This window comes from Schistocerca serialis, chromosome 4, assembly GCF_023864345.2.
Source record: "Schistocerca serialis cubense isolate TAMUIC-IGC-003099 chromosome 4, iqSchSeri2.2, whole genome shotgun sequence".
Classification (NCBI taxonomy): Eukaryota; Metazoa; Arthropoda; class Insecta; order Orthoptera; family Acrididae; genus Schistocerca; species Schistocerca serialis.
In genome coordinates this window covers 932,675,149-932,694,780 of record NC_064641.1, presented here as the reverse complement: position 1 = coordinate 932,694,780, position 19,632 = coordinate 932,675,149, and the positions used below count along the sequence as shown (strand labels likewise).

Genomic DNA, 19,632 nt, shown 5'->3' with positions numbered 1-19,632 from the left:
GGCTGTGTCGGATTTTCTCTGCTCAGGGACTGGATGTTATGTTCATAATTTCATCCCCATCAACACCCAAGTCACAAAAGTGGTGTCAACTCGCAAGACCTGCACCACGCTAACTGTGTACTTGATGAGAGGCCATAGCTACGTGGCATTTCCATATCAGGGGTCCAATATCACTCAAATTGCACATGCACCACATCATTACAGAGCTTCCACCTCCTGTCATGTGGGGTCTATGGATTCATGAGGTTGTCTCCATATCTATACACTTTCATCCACTTGATACAGCTTGAGATGACTCATCCAACAAGGCAATAAGTTTCCAGTTGACCAATGTTGAAGTTCAGTTACTGATGTAGACAGGATGGATTTTCACTTTTATATAGGTTGTTGAACACAAACCAAATACCATGGTAAAGAATATAAACAGTAAAACTAATGATTCGCAGTATCATCCAGTCGCTGGCCTCATTAAGCAAAATGTTGCAACAAAATAATTGATTATATTCCAACAGGTCTCATTTGTTACAAGTGCCAAACTATTGGTTAACTTTCCATTACCATGCTTGTGTATGACCCAGTACAAGGTAGACATTGTGAAGGTCCACAAACAATTATATGGCAAAAAATATCCAATTTCTTCACAGAATATACAATATTATTCAGGTCACACAAGGTTTGTGTTGGCGGCGAGGAGGAGGAGGAGGAGGAGGGGGGGCATGGAGGAGGAGGAGGGGGCAAGGAGGAGGGGGGGCATGGAGGAGGAGGAGGGGGCAAGGAGGAGGAGGAGGAGGAGGAGGAGGGGGCAAGGAGGAGGAGGAGGAGGAGGAGGGGGCAAGGAGGAGGAGGCAAGGAGGAGGAGGCAAGGAGGAGGAGGCAAGGAGGAGGAGGAGGAGGAGGAGGGGGCAAGGAGGAGGAGGAGGAGGAGGTGGAGGAGGAGGAGGGGGCAAGGAGGAGGAGGAGGAGGAGGTGGAGGAGGAGGAGGGGCAAGGAGGAGGAGGAGGAGGAGGAGGAGGGGGCAAGGAGGAGGAGGAGGAGGAGGAGGAGGGGGCAAGGAGGAGGAGGAGGAGGAGGAGGAGGGGGCAAGGAGGAGGAGGAGGAGGAGGAGGAGGGGGCAAGGAGGAGGAGGAGGAGGAGGAGGAGGGGGCAAGGAGGAGGAGGAGGAGGAGGAGGAGGAGGAGGGGGGCGAGGAGGAGGGGGCAAGGAGGAGGAGGAGGAGGAGGAGGAGGAGGAGGAGGAGGAGGAGGAGGAGGAGGAGGAGGAGGAGGAGGGGGCAAGGAGGAGGAGGAGGAGGAGGGGGCAAGGAGGAGGAGGAGGAGGAGGAGGCAAGGAGGAGGGGGCAAGGAGGAGGAGGAGGGGGCAAGGAGGAGGAGGAGGGGGCAAGGAGGAGGAGGAGGGGGCAAGGAGGAGGAGGAGGGGGCAAGGAGGAGGAGGAGGGGGCAAGGAGGAGGAGGAGGGGGCAAGGAGGAGGAGGAGGGGGCAAGGAGGAGGAGGAGGAGGCAAGGAGGAGGAGGAGGCAAGGAGGAGGAGGAGGAGGAGGAGGAGGAGGAGGAGGAGGAGGAGGAGGAGGAGGAGGGGGCAAGGAGGAGGGGGCAAGGAGGAGGAGGAGGAGGGGGCAAGGAGGAGGAGGAGGGGGCAAGGAGGAGGAGGAGGGGGCAAGGAGGAGGAGGAGGGGGCAAGGAGGAGGAGGAGGGGGCAAGGAGGAGGAGGAGGGGGCAAGGAGGAGGAGGAGGGGGCAAGGAGGAGGAGGAGGGGGCAAGGAGGAGGAGGAGGGGGCAAGGAGGAGGAGGAGGGGGCAAGGAGGAGGAGGAGGGGGCAAGGAGGAGGAGGAGGGGGCAAGGAGGAGGAGGAGGGGGCAAGGAGGAGGAGGAGGGGGCAAGGAGGAGGAGGAGGGGGCAAGGAGGAGGAGGAGGGGGCAAGGAGGAGGAGGAGGGGGCAAGGAGGAGGAGGAGGGGGCAAGGAGGAGGAGGAGGGGGCAAGGAGGAGGAGGAGGGGGCAAGGAGGAGGAGGAGGGGGCAAGGAGGAGGAGGAGGGGGCAAGGAGGAGGAGGAGGGGGCAAGGAGGAGGAGGAGGGGGCAAGGAGGAGGAGGAGGGGGCAAGGAGGAGGAGGAGGGGGCAAGGAGGAGGAGGAGGGGGCAAGGAGGAGGAGGAGGGGGCAAGGAGGAGGAGGAGGGGGCAAGGAGGAGGAGGAGGGGGCAAGGAGGAGGAGGAGGGGGCAAGGAGGAGGAGGAGGGGGCAAGGAGGAGGAGGAGGGGGCAAGGAGGAGGAGGAGGGGGCAAGGAGGAGGAGGAGGGGGCAAGGAGGAGGAGGAGGGGGGCAAGGAGGAGGAGGAGGGGGCTAGGAGGAGGAGGAGGGGGCAAGGAGGAGGAGGAGGGGGCTAGGAGGAGGAGGAGGGGGCTAGGAGGAGGAGGAGGGGGCTAGGAGGAGGAGGAGGGGGCAAGGAGGAGGAGGAGGGGGCAAGGAGGAGGAGGAGGGGGCAAGGAGGAGGAGGAGGGGGCAAGGAGGAGGAGGAGGGGGCAAGGAGGAGGAGGAGGGGGCAAGGAGGAGGAGGAGGGGGCAAGGAGGAGGAGGAGGGGGCAAGGAGGAGGAGGAGGGGGCAAGGAGGAGGAGGAGGGGGCAAGGAGGAGGAGGAGGGGGCAAGGAGGAGGAGGAGGGGGCAAGGAGGAGGAGGAGGGGGCAAGGAGGAGGAGGAGGGGGCAAGGAGGAGGAGGAGGGGGCAAGGAGGAGGAGGAGGGGGCAAGGAGGAGGAGGAGGGGGCAAGGAGGAGGAGGAGGGGGCAAGGAGGAGGAGGAGGGGGCAAGGAGGAGGAGGAGGGGGCAAGGAGGAGGAGGAGGGGGCAAGGAGGAGGAGGAGGGGGCAAGGAGGAGGAGGAGGGGGCAAGGAGGAGGAGGAGGGGGCAAGGAGGAGGAGGAGGGGGCAAGGAGGAGGAGGAGGGGGCAAGGAGGAGGAGGAGGGGGCAAGGAGGAGGAGGAGGGGGCAAGGAGGAGGAGGAGGGGGCTAGGAGGAGGAGGAGGGGGCAAGGAGGAGGAGGAGGGGGCTAGGAGGAGGAGGAGGGGGCTAGGAGGAGGAGGAGGGGGCTAGGAGGAGGAGGAGGGGGCAAGGAGGAGGAGGAGGGGGCAAGGAGGAGGAGGAGGGGGCAAGGAGGAGGAGGAGGGGGCAAGGAGGAGGAGGAGGGGGCAAGGAGGAGGAGGAGGGGGCAAGGAGGAGGAGGAGGGGGCAAGGAGGAGGAGGAGGGGGCAAGGAGGAGGAGGAGGGGGCAAGGAGGAGGAGGAGGGGGCAAGGAGGAGGAGGAGGGGGCAAGGAGGAGGAGGAGGGGGCAAGGAGGAGGAGGAGGGGGCAAGGAGGAGGAGGAGGGGGCAAGGAGGAGGAGGAGGGGGCAAGGAGGAGGAGGAGGGGGCAAGGAGGAGGAGGAGGGGGCAAGGAGGAGGAGGGGGCAAGGAAGACAGTGAGAGAGGGAGAAGGACAAAGAAAGGAGATAAAGGAAGAAAGAAACCAGAATAAGCGAAAAACCAAAATGGCCACAAATGTAAGTCGTTGAACCGTCCGACTCCGGACGCAGAAATACCTCTGGCCTGTTCTTACCCTGGACCCAAATTGGGAGTTGCTGTTCGGGTGTGGACGCCTCAGGCTGTTAGTGTCTGCAGTATATCTTCCACCGGATGGTGATGCCCCGCAGCATGTCCTGGCTGCGCTGATATCCCAATTAGTGCCACCTTTCTGTTACTGGGCAACTTCAACGCCCGTAACCCTCTGTGGGGAGGATCAGTGGCAACAGGCCGAGGCAGCATCGTTGAGCAAGTATTGGCACAGCTCGACTTTTCTCTTTTAAATAACGGTGCCTTCAAACATTTCAGTGCAGCACATGGCACTTACTCAGCCATCGACTTTTGATCTGCAATCCTAGCCTATTACCGTCTGTCCAATGAACCGTGCATGACGACTTGTGCAGGAGTGACCACTTCACTTTCCCATCTTTCTGTCACTGCCACAGCGTCACTCTTCTGGGCGCCCCAGCAGATGAGCTATGAATAAGGCTGACTGGCTTGTTCACGTCTGTCACCACTATTTAGCCTCTTTTCAATGACGCCATTGGTGTGATGGTTCACTTTGCCCCCACCAGAATCGTTACTGCCGCAAAATCTCCCATTCCCTGTTCTTCTGGGTACCCTCAGCGGAGGACTGTGCCTTGGAGGTCGCCCGACATTGCTGAGGCGATGGAAGATCCCATGTGGGCACGCCAGTGTCACAAGCGGCATCCCTCATTCGAACACCTCATCGCCTTTTAACGGCTCCGTGCGAGAGCCCACCGCCTCATTCAGCAATGCAAGCAGGCGTGCTGGGAAAGGTATATCTCCACCATTAGCCTCCATACTTCTCCATCGCAGTTTTGGGCCTGTATTTGGTGACTGGCTATCGGACCCCTGGCAGCGTACCTGTGCTTTCACTGAATGGAGCAGTCTGTTCTGACTCCGTCACAACTGCAAACCGCTTAGCGGAGCATTTTTCTCAATTCTGCTTCTGCAAATTACCCACTGGCCTTCCACTCCCTCAAAAAGCGGTTGGAACGTCGGAGCCTTTCATTTCACACGCGCCACCCTGAATCGTACGATGTTCCATTCAGTGAATGGAAATTCCAAAGTATCCTAACCGCTTACCCTGATATGGATCCTGGGCCAGATCGCATCTGCTGTCGGATGCTCAAACACCTCTCGGTGGACTGCCAGCGACGCCTCCGAGACCTTTTCAACCGTATCTGGTTTGAGGGTGAGTTCCCGTCGCAATGACGGGAAAGTGTCGTAATCCTCGTTTGGAGACCAGACAAAAACCCACTGGTGGTGGATAGATTCAGCCCCAGTAGCCTCATTAACGTTCTCTGCAAGTTGCTCGAACGCATGGTGAGCTGGAGGCTGAGTTGGGTACTTTAGTCTCGGGGCCTTCTGGCCCCGTGTCAGGGTGGGTTCCGTAAGGGCCACACTGCCGCCGATTTCACTCCTGTCGGAACCTACTGGAGCCGAGTTAAATATGCCTTCAAATCAGGTGGCAAGAGTATTTTTGTAGTGAAAGGGATTTTCTTTACTTTTTCGTGAAGGGAGGAGATAGTAACCATCCGAGGACATATCATGAGAAGACTAAATACATGACGAGTGACTTGCCAAATAATTTCTGGATAGTTTTGTTTGTGAAATCAGCGGAGTCCGTTTACGTGTAGCAACAACACGTGTACTTTTGTCGGTAGTTTCGTCTAACACGACAAATAGTGTCAAAAGTAGTACGTAATAAATACCAGCTGAGATGGACATACCCCAGGGGAGGAGTTTACAGTACACAGAACCCTATTTTTGTCTTACGATGCAAAATGCTCTCACTGCCCTCCGCTAGAGTATGTCTTTCTTGGGACAAATTTCTTCTTAAAAAGTTAACACAAAGACTTAACTCGCCACTAGTAACAATATTGCACAGGAATGCTCAGTGAGCTAACTGATGATATTCGAGGAAAAATGCAGTAACAGTTACCCCTCCGATTTTTGTTACTTTGAATTAGAGCATGCGGTACTCTACTCCGAGCTCCTGAACTTTGCTTATTCAATGTAAATATCGCTCAACACTTAGTCACAAGTAGTCACGTATCAGTTATGTTCGTGAATGTTGAAAATCATTCGTGCCGGAACGACTCTTGTTAAGGAGAAAATGCGTTTCTGATGTACTTTGTACAAAAGCACTCGCCCCGTTCACACAATACAAGTTTAGCGCTGCCTCCGCCGTCTTCTGTTGTACCCAAAGTCAGTAATGTGTTGCCAACGTTAGACCTTTTTGCGCATGAGACTATTTTACAAGCTTTAACATGGAGTGTGTTGTAGGAAGATTCTAGTGAAATATAAATACTTGAAATTAATCATTCAGATTAAATGGGACCCCGTCACCGAAAAGCAGAAGCGTCGACTTGTCGAAAAGTGCACACGAAAGGGGGCAAAGCTTGCTAGCTTCAGGACTTTACCGTTTGACGAGCTAGAGCAATACAAGTAAAACAGTAAATAAAATCCGAAAGTTAGCAACTTTTCGTACTTTAGAGTGTGCCTAGCAACAAGTAAACACTTTCGCTTTTCGGAGAGTGGTCTCCTTTAATCCTAAAGTATTTACATTCGTGAGCTGCAAGTACGCAAACTCCTACACGCAACTGGACGACGAATACTCCAACTCTAAATAAGGAGGTGACAGTTGCTGAACACACTCCTCGGAAGGCGAATGACGTCAGCGGCGAGTTGCAGTTGCAGGGACGCTGCACAAGCTGTTTCGCCGAACTATTTCTGCACGTATTCGCTGGAAGGTGAAGCGACAGGCGAAAGTATGGAATGGAGTGAACTCCAATAAAATCCAGACTCCGCTCCCATCGCCGGTAGGAAAAAAGTGGTAAGCGTCGCGAAATGTAAGTTTGTTTTTATTTCTAAACCATTTCCATGTTTCGACGCTTCCTACTTTTTTAAACAGGTGGGGACCGAGTCGGCAGGAGGCCTGCCCACAGTGTCCTCTTTGCCTGACAATAAGGGAGAGGCACAGGAATGAAACTTTCTAGGTTTATTTAATTTATTTTCATTATACCCCAGAAAAAGGTCAGATACGATAAATAAAGACATTTAGGGCCGAAGTGATCTTGTCACTCTACTGGGTTCATCCAACCGCTTGGTCGGTCGTGCAGCATGTTGCCTAGGAAGTACGCGAAGAACATTATGCAGGTAGAGTGTGTCGGGTGATGTCATGTTGTCCCAGTACACAGGGCCTGGAACTACTGCCCAACGTTGCGGTAATAGAAATATCGAGCAGAAACAGATTTTGCTAACTGCGTTTGTCATTTATCCTCTGTGCCCCTTTTACTTTCCCGAAACTCTCAAGGCCTGCAGGAGACCTTACCCGTTTTTCTGTCTGTTTCCACGTGAGTGATGAACGCACAGAGTCGTTAAAACAGTTTCAGGCGTTTGTTCAAGTAGCACCTCACAAACCGTCGCATTCTGTGTTTGCACCGGGCACTATCTCGTGTACTGGAAAGACTAGCTCGAAGCTTTGTTTCACGCTTGTGCAGCCAGTAGAGATATCTGCAGGTTCGGAAATAATACATCAAAAGCTACATAACCCTTGGAACCGCTCGTACTTCTGATTTCCAGATTGTCTTGCCAATATTTAACAACAGACTTAAGCAAATGTCGAGTGAGAACTCTCCCAGATACGTCAGTTAATAAAGAAACGATGTGGAACAACAAAAACCGTTGCAGACTGTTACGTGAAACATGGACATGTCACTAAGTAGGAGAAAGTGGATTTTACTTTAAGGGTCCGGGAACTTTCAACCGTTAGAAACCATGTATTTCGGCGCTCAAGTGGCTACATCACTGCCTAAATGGAAACTTCCTGAATGTGGCTTACAGATATTCGAATTAAGATGTCTCTTTCTACAACGAGGCCACAGTTCAGATCTGTCACCGTCTTCCTCTCCCTAAACCTGTCGTGAAGAACGTAGGTTTGGTACCTCCGAAAGTAAGAGATATTCAAATAATAGGACCTTGGGTATCCACGCTGCCCAATGTAGCTGGAGAGAATGAAATCAAACATACATCGAATGGTGATTATTAGAGAACGCAGAGGTTGAAGCACAAAGTAATTCAGTGTAACATCTGGGTTGTGTAACGGAGTACTGATGGAAAGATACTTACTTCCATCCTTGGCACAATTCGTATAGTCTGTTTTGTGTGTGCAACATTAAAGTGCTGACGTAGAGAGAATGTTGTCTACCACTAACCGAATGAAAACTAAACAAAAGTAGACAGGGCGCTAATTTGTGGCTTCCTACATATGAAAAGGCTTATGGCAAAAGATGACAGCTGTTCATTTCTGGTGGATAGGTCCGTAACAGATAGCATTTATCATAGGGAGGACATTAATGATGCAACATTGCGTTTGCGGCAGGTCACTAACTTACACTAGCGGGTGTACAGGAGCAACCTACAATTTTACGTTGTTAGATTTAAATACATTGAAATGTTGTGATTGATCAAAGGTGGCGGTTGGGGAGGGGTGTCGTAGGAAGCAATATGTGCCGGGTACTGGGGACATCGAAAGACAAGCTCTTGCTCTGTAGATGAACTGTGGTCAAGAGTTTCGCTTTATTTTCACTGATAAGGGCGAAGGAGGGCCATGGTTCATTTCTGTTGCAGTGCCATTCGAAACCTTATTTTCTCTTTACCGGTTCGCGTTTACTTCCTTCACAACGGGGTCGGCAACACTACCCAATCAAACCGGGAGACTAAGCGTCCCTAGTGCGCTGAACATGCTCCTTTCACCAGTTCACTGTGTGCCTAGCTGAAGTGTACGACAGAGCTGTAATAGTTGTTTCGTAAAGGAGGGAGGAGAAAGGGTTTAACGTCTCGTTGGCAAAGATATCATTAGCGTCGGAATACAAAACTCGGATTGTGTCAAGGATGGAGAACGAAATCGGCTGTGCCCTTTCAAAAGAACCGTCCCAGCATTTGCGTGGAGCGATTTAAGGAAATCATGGGAAACCTGAAACTGGATGGCCGGACGCGGCTTTGAACCGTTGTTCTCCTGAATGGGAGTCCAGTGTGCTAACCACTGCGCTACCTCGCTCATTGTAGTACTTTCGTAAACTTTAATTACATAACGTAACTTGTTTGGACAACTGTGTGAACCTTCATAGTATGAAGGCTTTCACGACCGGATGACATATCTTCTGGTAAACCTTGCGGGATGTAAGGTCGTGGTCCACGAAACTCTTCAGCTCCTAACGTTTCGTCCAGTGCTTCGCTGGACATCTTCAGAGGGGTGTTTCTCCTCCGGTGAGTCTTGCCGACTCAGTCGGCAAGACTCACCGGAGGAGAAACACCCCTCTGAAGATGTCCAGCGAAGCACTGGACGAAACGTTAGGAGCTGAAGAGTTTCGTGGACCACGACCTTACATCCCGCAAGGTTTACCAGAAGATATGTGTGAACCTTGTTTGCATAACGCAGCCTGTTTGGACATGGAAGTATCGAGGTGAGCAGTAATATTATGCTGATGTTAATAATTGCCCTCTTAACCCGAATAATGCAATGATATGAAAACGTCACAATCTTGAGTAGCTAGTGTTCGTTCGTAGTTGAGCACAGAATTCAGCTCAGAATTATGTTGCCCACGAATGCAATCTGATACTCCCCTCCACCACAAACACCAACAGCAACATTAGCGCCTCGCTAAACCAATTTTCTTTTAATAAATTAGTGTTTCAAATCACGAAACCTAAATTTTATTGTATTTCATTTTTTTAAATGATTTATTAAAGTAATAACTACCAGCATCATGTCACCTGAGAGTATTAGGAAAAAGGAAGCGTTGGAATTATTCAGTATTAGAATCATGCTGTATTTATGGTAAGTAATGATAATCTCCCAGAAATATTTCGTGACAGATTCGTTAGCACCTTTTTTGTTTCCTACCCATCAAAAAATTTGATCTTAAGCCTGAGCGGGTAATTGCAAGTAGGTATGGAAAGTCTTTACTACAACGTAGTTCTAGTATTGTCGTCCGTGATGGGAAATATTGTGGCTTTAACAGTGACTAAATGATTCGGATTTTGTTAAGCCTCTCAAGCGCAAACAATGAATCAGTGCTAGACGTGAGTGAAAATTCTGTAATGTGTCTCCCGTGACCGCTCCTCCCGCTTGCGGACGCGTATCATATTGCGGGGTAACGCAGGATGTAAACAGTAGCTGTTCACAACGTACCAGACTGCTGTAGGGCAAGTCGAGACGAACAATTCGATAGAAGACTTCTTGTGCACCTACCGCGTAAATTGCCTCATTACTGGTAAATTTCAGGTATTTCAACCTGTTCCATCTTTCAGTACGGCGCGGATATAAACATGGGGCTTTGCAACCGATCAATTCGTTTCCAAAACCTATATTTGCCTTTCACATTCGTTGACTTCGACAACTCTCAACCAAAGTGTGAGCTTCGAACCTAACATTGAGCTCGGGATCTGCAACGGATCAATCTGTTACCACACACAACCAAGATAGGGGGAGAGGGGTGTGGCGGCAATGCCACGCTTTACCCTCAGTCAGATTGACCTACACGAAACACCAAAGCTACAGTGCCTCCGTGTCATGCGAGATCTTCAGTATTCTCTAGCTCTCTTCGCGCAGACAAACGAAATGAGAGCATTTCTGTAGCGCATTTAATGCGGTCCAATTTTTTAATGGTATGCATTTGTGCTTGTGGTCTCTTCTCGGCTTGGTACAGAAAAGCGTACAAAAGTGGTCTACTACACTCACTTCCTCGCACTCGAACCGCACCCACCCCTTTCCCTCCTGTCAGAATTCTTAGTATGTTGCTCATGGCATTCCCTTTTACCACTGCTCAAAAAATAGCAGTGAGCACTATGGGACTTAACTTGTGAGGTCATCAGTCCCCTAGTCTTCGGTTAGGTTTAAGTAGTTCTAAGGACATCACATACATCCATACCCGAGGCAGGATTCGAACCTGCGACCATAGCGGTCGCGCGGGTCCAGACTGCTCAAAAATTTTGAGACTACACGAATTATTTCCATATTCGACAGGCTTCATGGGCTATTTATTATGATTAGTTTACGAACTTCATGTAAGCACTTCCACTAAATTTACAAATGCTAATAGAATTTGTCGGTGGTGTTATGAAATCCGATTGTTCAGTAATAACTCAATATGGCGACTAGTAACAGTGGTTGTACAAGGAGTGTCAATTTATTGTTACGTAAAGGGTCTTTTACTCTGTCTGGTCGATATTTCTTCATTCTTTCCGATGTTTCCTTTCTTCTTACGACATGACTCTTCCTGTAGTTTTCCCATGATCTTCGTTTGCGGTCTGGTTTGCCTGTGTTCCAACGTTTTCAATTATTCTCTATAATTTGGATTTCTTATGTCTTCCTTAATTTCTGTGACGTATTTAATGTTGCTCTTACTATTCCACAACTTTTCTATTACTTTTGTACTCATTCTATTCTCTGGTGTTCCCATGAGATGTCCAAAAAACGATACGCGATTCTTCCTGATGGTGATCGTTTTTACTTCTGTTCTCTTGTATATTGTTTACTGTGGAGCTGTTCACTGATTTACCTCATACTGTTTGTCTCGTAATTCTTTCTGTCTTTGGTCCATTTCTGGTGCAGTAGTTCTGAAGATTTTTCAGCTACGTATGTTTTTTCTGGTTGTGCAAGTGTTTCATAGTTTTTTAATTTAGCATCTATAATACGCGTTTTTGTTCAATAAAGTAGTTTTCTTTCTTCTATTGTATTTTGCCATTTTCGGTTCTCATTTAGATTGTTAATTACGATTTCTCCTAAATATTCAAATTTATCAACAGTTTTGGGTAAAAGTTGCGTGTTGGACACCACCCACCCCCCCCCCCACCCCCCCCCCCCACCATCCGTTTTTCAATATGGCACAGATGTAGACAGAAAATATGGTTGTGATAAATTCCGTTATAAGGTGCAAAGCCAACTAATTAAAGTAGACTGAGTGCTATGCTACGGATCTTTGTCGCCACGGCTACGATTTCAGATTGTGGGACGGGGAGGGGGGGGGGGCGGGGGGAAGTGTCCAATACGTAACTAACTCAGTTTCGATTGCCTGTTATATTGTAATTTTATTTGCAAGTCAGGTTGGACATCCTAATCTTGTTTTTCAAATGATATTTTAAGGCCAATTTGCTGTGCTGTTTCTTGTAGCGATTAAACATGTATGATGTTTTGAATATTGTTGGCCAGGTGAGAAACAGCATCAGCAAATTCCAAGCAGTTGAAACTTCATTTATCGCACATCCTATTCTTATTTTCGTTTGATTATCTTCGTACCATTCCATCATTACATATTCCAGTGCACAGTTGAAGAGTAATTGTAATAGGCTGTCACTTTGCCTGAAGCCAATTTTTATGTGGAATGCTTCAGAAGTCACTCCTGTGAACTACTTTCGATGTGGTGTTGGGAAGAGTAAGTTACGTTAGCGTCATTAAGCTGGTCACTTTTCCAAATGTCATGCATTAGTTGAGTGATCAGCGTATATAAGTAATACATACAGTAGTGATACACAATACATTCATCTTTACGTATCACATATTGCAATCGAGGGCCTTCAGCTTTGAATTCATTTAGTGCAAACAGGTATTTACTAGGAGAGCTAATCCCCTGTTTCACAAATTTTTGAAGTATGTGGCAGTTTGTTGAACCACATACCTATTAAAATATGGACTAATGTTATATTTAATTTTGTCCTCTGCATGATGATGTTACCCTCACTTCTAGTGTCACAGTTGAGTATCACACTTGCTTGCTTTGTTTTTACTGTTCATAAAAAACTGCAGTAAGTTCATACAAATAAGGAATATATTGTTAAGTGTTTGTCAGACGAGGCCTCTCCGGACCTTAGCCTGTGCATTAACCTCATTGCCCTTATCTACAATACGAATACTGTATTCAGATGTTGGCCTGCCACGCGGCCGCACACTTCGGTACCGTGATTAACAAATTATCCCACGTTTAAGGATTGAGCTGGAACTGTTTTTGGCACTTCGCTTATCATGTGGAACCTACTGCTTATTTTCTCGCACACCGAATAGATGTGGCTTACGTGACGAAGATTTTTGTCCAGAGGGACCTTCACCGTTGAGTGAAGCAGTATATTGCCACCTCGTACGTGCATCTCGCGAAGAGACCATGAGGATAAAATCAGAGAGATTAGAGCCCACACAGAGGCCTCCCGCAATCCTTTCCACGAACAATGCGGGACTGGAATAGAAGGGAGAACAGATAAGGTACCCTCCGCCACACTCCGTCACATGGCTTGCGCAGTATGGATGTAGAAAACTGGCGTTTCTCATTCTGGTATTCCCCGTATGGTAACTACTCCTTTATTACCTGCCGATCAACAAGAGGAATTGAATTAATAATGGGTACAATCAGAATATGATTGATTACATGTTCAGTAAGGAAACTTCCCAGAACTGTTCGACGTTGAGCAACAACCTCTCACTGATAGCAAAGAAGCTAAAAAATTTATTTCTATTCCTTTCTTGAGCAACATCGTATAGGATAAAACTTCTAATGAAAAAATATAACTAACGTCTCCTTCTCTACGGATAACAGTTTAAAGAGAAATCTTGTACATTCAGTTGAGATCGCCGGCGATTGGTTTTTCAATTCAGGGGTTTACAAACTAACCTGTAAAAACTGTCGTTCATATTATATTGGTCAAACAGGCAGAGCTGTGAAAACAAGACATAAATAAGACCTATTAGGTAAAAAAGGAGCGAATATACACAATTCTACGTTTGCTGGGCACCACCTGATAGCCAGTCATACGCCAAAACATTTAGAAGACACTTATCCTACACAGAGAAGACAAATGGTGTAGATTAGATCTGTAGGAAGATTTACAAATTTTCAAACATCTTGAGCTCAAGGACGGTAATCTACTGAATGACCAGTTGAACCTAGCTTGTAGACAATTTTTCGAAGGTTTTAAACCTGTACTTTTTACGGTATAACATTAATGCTGGTAACCTTAGTGGTTTATTTTCTCAGGAAGCTATGGTGCACCTTCAGTGGTTTAAGCTCACTACCCCTTACGTAATGGTGGTTTTGTCACGATGTATGATTGCTACTACATCGGCCCTTATGTGATTTTGCCTGGCTCTAAAATTGTTTTTCCTGTGAATGTGTATTAACAGGATCTTTTACCAGTGTTCGTATTTCTTGACAAGAGCCATTGTCAATTTTCAAGTTCTGACATGTATACCGTTTGTGGGCTTCACTAATATAGTAATGTAAAATTTTTTACATTTCGGCTGTATATGCCACTGGGCGTAAGTTTCTCGGCGTAAGCGCCACCTGCCTTTTGATGTATAACTATTATTTGTACCAATGCTCCCATACTGTTATAACGCGAGTATTAATTTCCTCCCTCTTTTATTGTTACTCTACCTATGGACGTTATTGATACAGATAATTTACAAGTTGCTCTTGTACGCCAATTGGCACATGTTTCTCGGCACGAAGCCACCTGCCCTGTTTGCAGAGTAACTACGCTCGCCGATTACACTAAGTCGGTTGTGAGCCCTGCAAGATCCATGAGCTATTTTATATTAACGTGACAAACCCTAATTCTAGGGCTATATTTTATTTTTGACACATGGATCTATGCCGACAATTCTAAAAACGGCTATGGTACATTAGTCCTTATTAGTGTAAAATTGTAAGTACCAGTCGTCGTCATAATTCTGTAATGCAAGAGTTCTCTAATATGTCTTATAAGCCAAGAATAAATTTTAATTTTCATACTTTTCTAATGTAAGCTATGAAGTTCATTGCCCTTAGGTTACCTTCTGAGGAAGACAAATTTATATTTATCGAAACCTCGGTAAGGAATTTCTTTATCCATTGCAACTGGTCGGCTGTTTATGATTTAATTACGTGAAACCGTTGCTGTTGTACAGCTATGTCTAAAATATAGAAGTATGTTACCTATTTCTACTTACGTAATATCACATTTTATCTCCATGAGAGCAAGTAGTTTTAATGTTAGTAAGCGATTTACTGACTTTAGGATTTAGGCCTCAATGTAGGAAAATACGTGATTTCTTCTGTCACTCCTTCAGTTTCAAATGACTATATAGTCAGCTTTGCTGGTAAAATAAAAGGGTGGTGTCTTCAGCATAGCTTACCAGAGAAGTGGAAGAACTGTCACATTACTGTAGTAGTAGTAGTAGTAGTAGTAGTAGTAGTTCAGTGCACTGCTGGCTATCTAAGTATGTTAACTGTGACTGCGTAGGCAAGTGCTTGATGTTCTATGCCTTAAATTTCATGAGCTATCCACGGCTCACTAGATCGGAGGCTTTGGAAAGATTTAATACCATGCCGGTTCTCATTCCTTTATCTAGGAGAGTGTACAGTCTTTTCTAAAGCCAGGCAGCATTCATTTATGAAGTCAAATGAGCGGAAAGCCCATAAAGAGTAACCATTTCAAAAACCATACTAAAGCTAGGAAACAATGATACTTAGCTGTAGTTTGAAGCCTCTATTGTAGGTTACTTCGCTTCTTAGCACTGTTTTAACTGTGTTTTTAGACTACAAAGACGTTTCCCTTATTACTACAGATTGACGCAAGTTGTGGTTCCTTCTATGCACTTCTTCAGGGATCGACATAACAGCTGGGTATTTGTTCTTTAATGTTACGATTACCTTGCTTGTTTTGTTTCCCTTAACCTCTTCAAGTTGAATCTTCACGGTTTTGAGTTTGTATCTCATGGTAGATACCAATAACAATATTCTATTTTCTGCTCGTGATACGAAATTCTTATTAAATAAAATACATACTGCTTTTGATATTTTTACGATATTACTACGCATAATGGCTTGCTGACTGCAGGTGCCTCAATCAGTTTCCACAAGGCTTTGCTTACGTTACTGGACTGCAATATTTCGGCACTGTTAATGTTGTTTTCCAAGGTTAGAAAGTTCTGCTTTAAGCGTTTTGTTCTGTTCCACTTTTATTAGAAAATATGCATTTTTCTTTTGTACAGGACACACAGGTCATGCATATTCTTCCTATGTTTAACAAGGTTGGCTAGAAATCTCAGTTTTGTCATTCCTTCTACTCCGTGTGTGTTGGCCATCATCATTTCTGTAATGGGTGATCAGGAGTCTTCGTCATGCCGGTAGAATGGCTAATGCTGATCCCGTTTATCTGACGCTTCCGCGTGGGATAGTGTATCCAATCCCTCCTAGCTACCTTATTTTTAAAGAAATTTGATCTTGCTGTTATTCAAAGCTCGTTTTTTTTCAACACTTTTTGTTGTTTTGTAAGAACTTATTTATTCTGTGTGTTGTGGAAGGTAGTTTGAGAAATGGGAAGTCCACGTTACTTATGCAGTGTCACCAGCAATTTTGAGAATTGTTGCGGAATGTGTCCAGGTAGATCTAGAAGCTGAGACCCTGGTGTCGAAGGGAAGCATATTTTTACGGTTGTATGATCTTAATATAGCTGAGTTTAATGACAGCTAATTTGCTGAAGCTGACATCAATGTTAGTCTCAAAGTACATTGTCATTGGAACCAGTCTGCTTCATTTCGTCACTGAAACTGTAGAATCTTCACAAGGTCGGCTGGTTCAAATGGCTCTGAGCACTATGGGACTCAACTGCTGAGGTCATTAGTCACCTAGAACTTAGAACTAGTTAAACCTAACTAACCTAAGGACATCACAAACATCTATGCCCGAGGCAGGATTCGAACCTGCGACCGTAGCGGTCTTGCGGTTCCAGACTGCAGCGCCTTTAACCGCACGGCCACTTCGGCCGGCCATGTGGCAGAAAGATTCATAAAGTTGCGTCTTATTGTTAGGAGAATCTGAAGCGCGAGTCAACGGATTTTATTGCGTTTTATGGTAGGAACAGCGACAAAGACCCGTGCAAGGGTAGCAATTCATCACTTCACATACAGAATTGCCATGTGAAAGGTGTAACGTCATTTGACGGTGATACCAAATTTAATTCATATTTTTACATTTCATGTGGAGTGTGCTATCTAGTGATTTATCTGTAGGTTGTGCCAGTTACCACCACTTTCCTAAGTGACTTCTTGAAGCGGCTGCAACTTTAGTCATGTGACAACCAGGTAGCTTGAATATGAGCAATGTCACAAAATTAGCTAATAGCTAAACATCATGAAATAAAGTCTTTGTTTCAAAATTTAAAATCGCGTACGCAGGTCAATGACTTCCCTCAAGAAACTGTGACATGTTTGGAAGTACAGAGGACAAACATTCAGTTGATTGCCTGAGAATCACGTAAAAAATTTTATTACGCTATATAGTACGCGGATAAGTTATGTTATGTTACAATTATGTTTTGCTTTAGTTTGCGGTTCTGTTATTGACTCTGCAGAAGGAAGGAAATGAAGCTCAGGGGTAGCTGAAGGTGAATTATTTTCCGCAGGGTATTTCAGAGGCAGGTGCACGGTTCGTGAATTATTCGATTCAATTTTAAGAGTATTTAAACCACACTGAAAGCAGGCACGGAATTGGTAGTAATTACGTTTACCCTCATTTTGCTGTCATCTTGTGATTGATGAATTGGGTAATATAAGAAACCGAGAAAGTAGGTACAGACAAGACGAAAATCGCAAGAGTATTTGGCTTTATTTCAGTCTCCCGAAAGCCATTGTTCCCAGAAATCTTGCAGCTCTTGGCTCGCTGACAATCCGGTTCACTTTCAATAGCTATAGTCCCTAAACAAGCCCATCTATTCACGATAATGGCGCGTTTTTTTAGTTTCCCTCGTTGCAGTGGAAAATCAATTTTCTTTATTACATTCATCATGGTTGAGATTTGGCACGATATCCCTGTTTATGGAATCCTCAGTCACGCATCCCATTACTCATGCAAGAGGACACGTTTTGTACCAGTAAGAAGTTATGGACCGCACACACAGTAGTGTTTGATACTGTGTCTGGGTTAAAGTACAATGGCTTTCTAAATTCTCTAAAACTGATAACTAAAATGCCGAAATTGGTTTCAGTAGAGCCGGCGGTTAAAAACACGCTCTGGTGCCGGCTGACGTCTAATGGGGCTTGGATTTAGCAAGACTGACTGAATTGCTGAAGTATCATCCTTGACTATAATTTATGGAACTGGAATACTCCTACCATGAAGTGGTGAGGCGTTCGACAGGAGAATACTTCCCTGTTCTAGCTTCTTAAAGCACTGTTAGAAACTACAGTCATATTTACCCATTGCAACCATAGTCAACGCAAATATATAGTTTGCATCTGCCATTTCCAAAAGAACAGTTCTATGCCGCCGTTTAAATTTATAAAAAGGCTCGCACTATTCGTCGAGCTTGTTATCACGTGCTTTCCATGTAGCGCGTCGAGACGATGAGGGGGAAATTTCAGCTTCTCTCGCAATCTGCTGTCGCAATGACAAGGCTACCGCCCTGGCTCACCACAGATTTCGTTCACATACATGATGTGTGCAAAACTTGGCCAGAAATTAAAGTGACTGAAGTGGGAACTCCACATCACCAGACGTTCAGAAAAACTGTATTTTGTTGCGGGTCGGACAATGCATGTAGTGCAGAACGGTAATCAGAGGGTCGTGGGGTTGAGTTCGTAAGTGCAACAACTTTTTTTTCAAATTTGACGTCACTTGCGCTGCATATAAACCGAAGTATAGGTCAATGTATTTTATTTGTTAATACTGATGTTTTCATAAAAGGTGTGTAAAGGGAAAGCAGAGGACAATGTGGCACTGCGAACAAATTTCCAGGAAAGGATTATAAGGCGTACACGAGACCTTAGCATGTAAAACTGAATACTTCATTGCTGTACGGTTAGTGATTTACACTTCTGTTGTGATAATGATCGTAAAAACAAGGTAGCACTAATTCTCTAACTTGCACGCGTTATGAACGCCTCATTTTACTGCATAAGGTTACTTTAAAGTTTCTATGGCGACGCAAACTGTGTCCATTCACGAAAGGCTCTCACCGCACAGTTTGGCATGTAACGCATCATTTCGCCAAATAGTATAGCTGGTGATGCACAGAGATGCATTCTTCTCGGAATGTGATTCAGTTTTGTGACTCGGTAAGGTAAGAACAGTTTCGTAGCTTTTTGATCAAATTCTTTACCTTGCAATAAAAATAGACGTCAAGGAGTTGCAAGAGCGAAGTGCATATTATTTTTTTCTAAACGCTTCGCCTTTTCAATTCAGGCAAAGCACTACATGCACCATAAATTTGGACGAAATCAGTGATGAGTAGGCGCGGTATCTTTGTGGCCAGTCTTCTGCGCTTTGTTGTATATGTAACAAACCACCATTCTCGATAAGAAAGAGCTGTCAGATTTAACTATTTTCAGAAATTCTATGTAGTTTAACTGCGTTTTCAGCAATATGTTATGTATGTGCGAAGCCGGAATTTCTTTGTATTTTGAGCACTGCTGAAAAAATAATGAACACGTGCTACACGACAAAGCAAATTTAGAACAGTACCTTTCAAAAATGTCAAAGTTACCGACGTTGGAATTAATTATAAATAATGAGCTTTATTTCTTTTCCTGTCAGACTTTGCTTAGATGTTTACATTCCTACATGCAGATACTTAGCTTTCAGAGCACCGTAGCAGCTTCTTTAATGATCCTGCCGATTGTGTAAACAAGGTCGAGAAAGGGATCCTGTAGGCTGCCGCATGAATCACATAAACGCTAATTGTTATTGGAACGCAGTACATTTAAATGAACGTTTTTTGTGAAATAAAATATTTTAAGGTAAGGTTGTCCCAGCTTTTGCAGTGAAGCGGAAGGCAACAATCACTGTGGTGCAATCTGACTGCTCGTCTCACTTTTGTCTCGTTATGGACGGAGTCTAGAAGAAACCCCACCTCGCCGCTCGTCAATCGGTGAAATGTCCCGGCTTCGTGCTCATCCTCAATCCGTAGTTCCCGAACTAGCGTATGGGCTGCGGCCTGTCCTGTTCATCCAGTTTCGCTCACTATCTTTCACGCGTACCGTGATGAGAAATATGAATCATCTATGTACACGTTGGTATCATTTCTAACTCTG

General features: G+C 46.0%; 1 protein-coding gene across 1 annotated transcript; it reads left to right on the top strand.

Annotated features, from left to right (window-relative positions):
* Positions 1-559: 559 nt before the first annotated feature.
* On the top strand, positions 560-3,078 carry LOC126474847 (uncharacterized). The gene is made up of 2 exons (XM_050102326.1): positions 560-2,272; positions 2,422-3,078. The coding sequence occupies exons 1-2, from the start codon at positions 560-562 to the stop codon at positions 3,076-3,078; spliced, it is 2,370 nt and encodes a 789-aa protein (XP_049958283.1).
* The last annotated feature ends 16,554 nt before the right edge of the window (positions 3,079-19,632 follow it).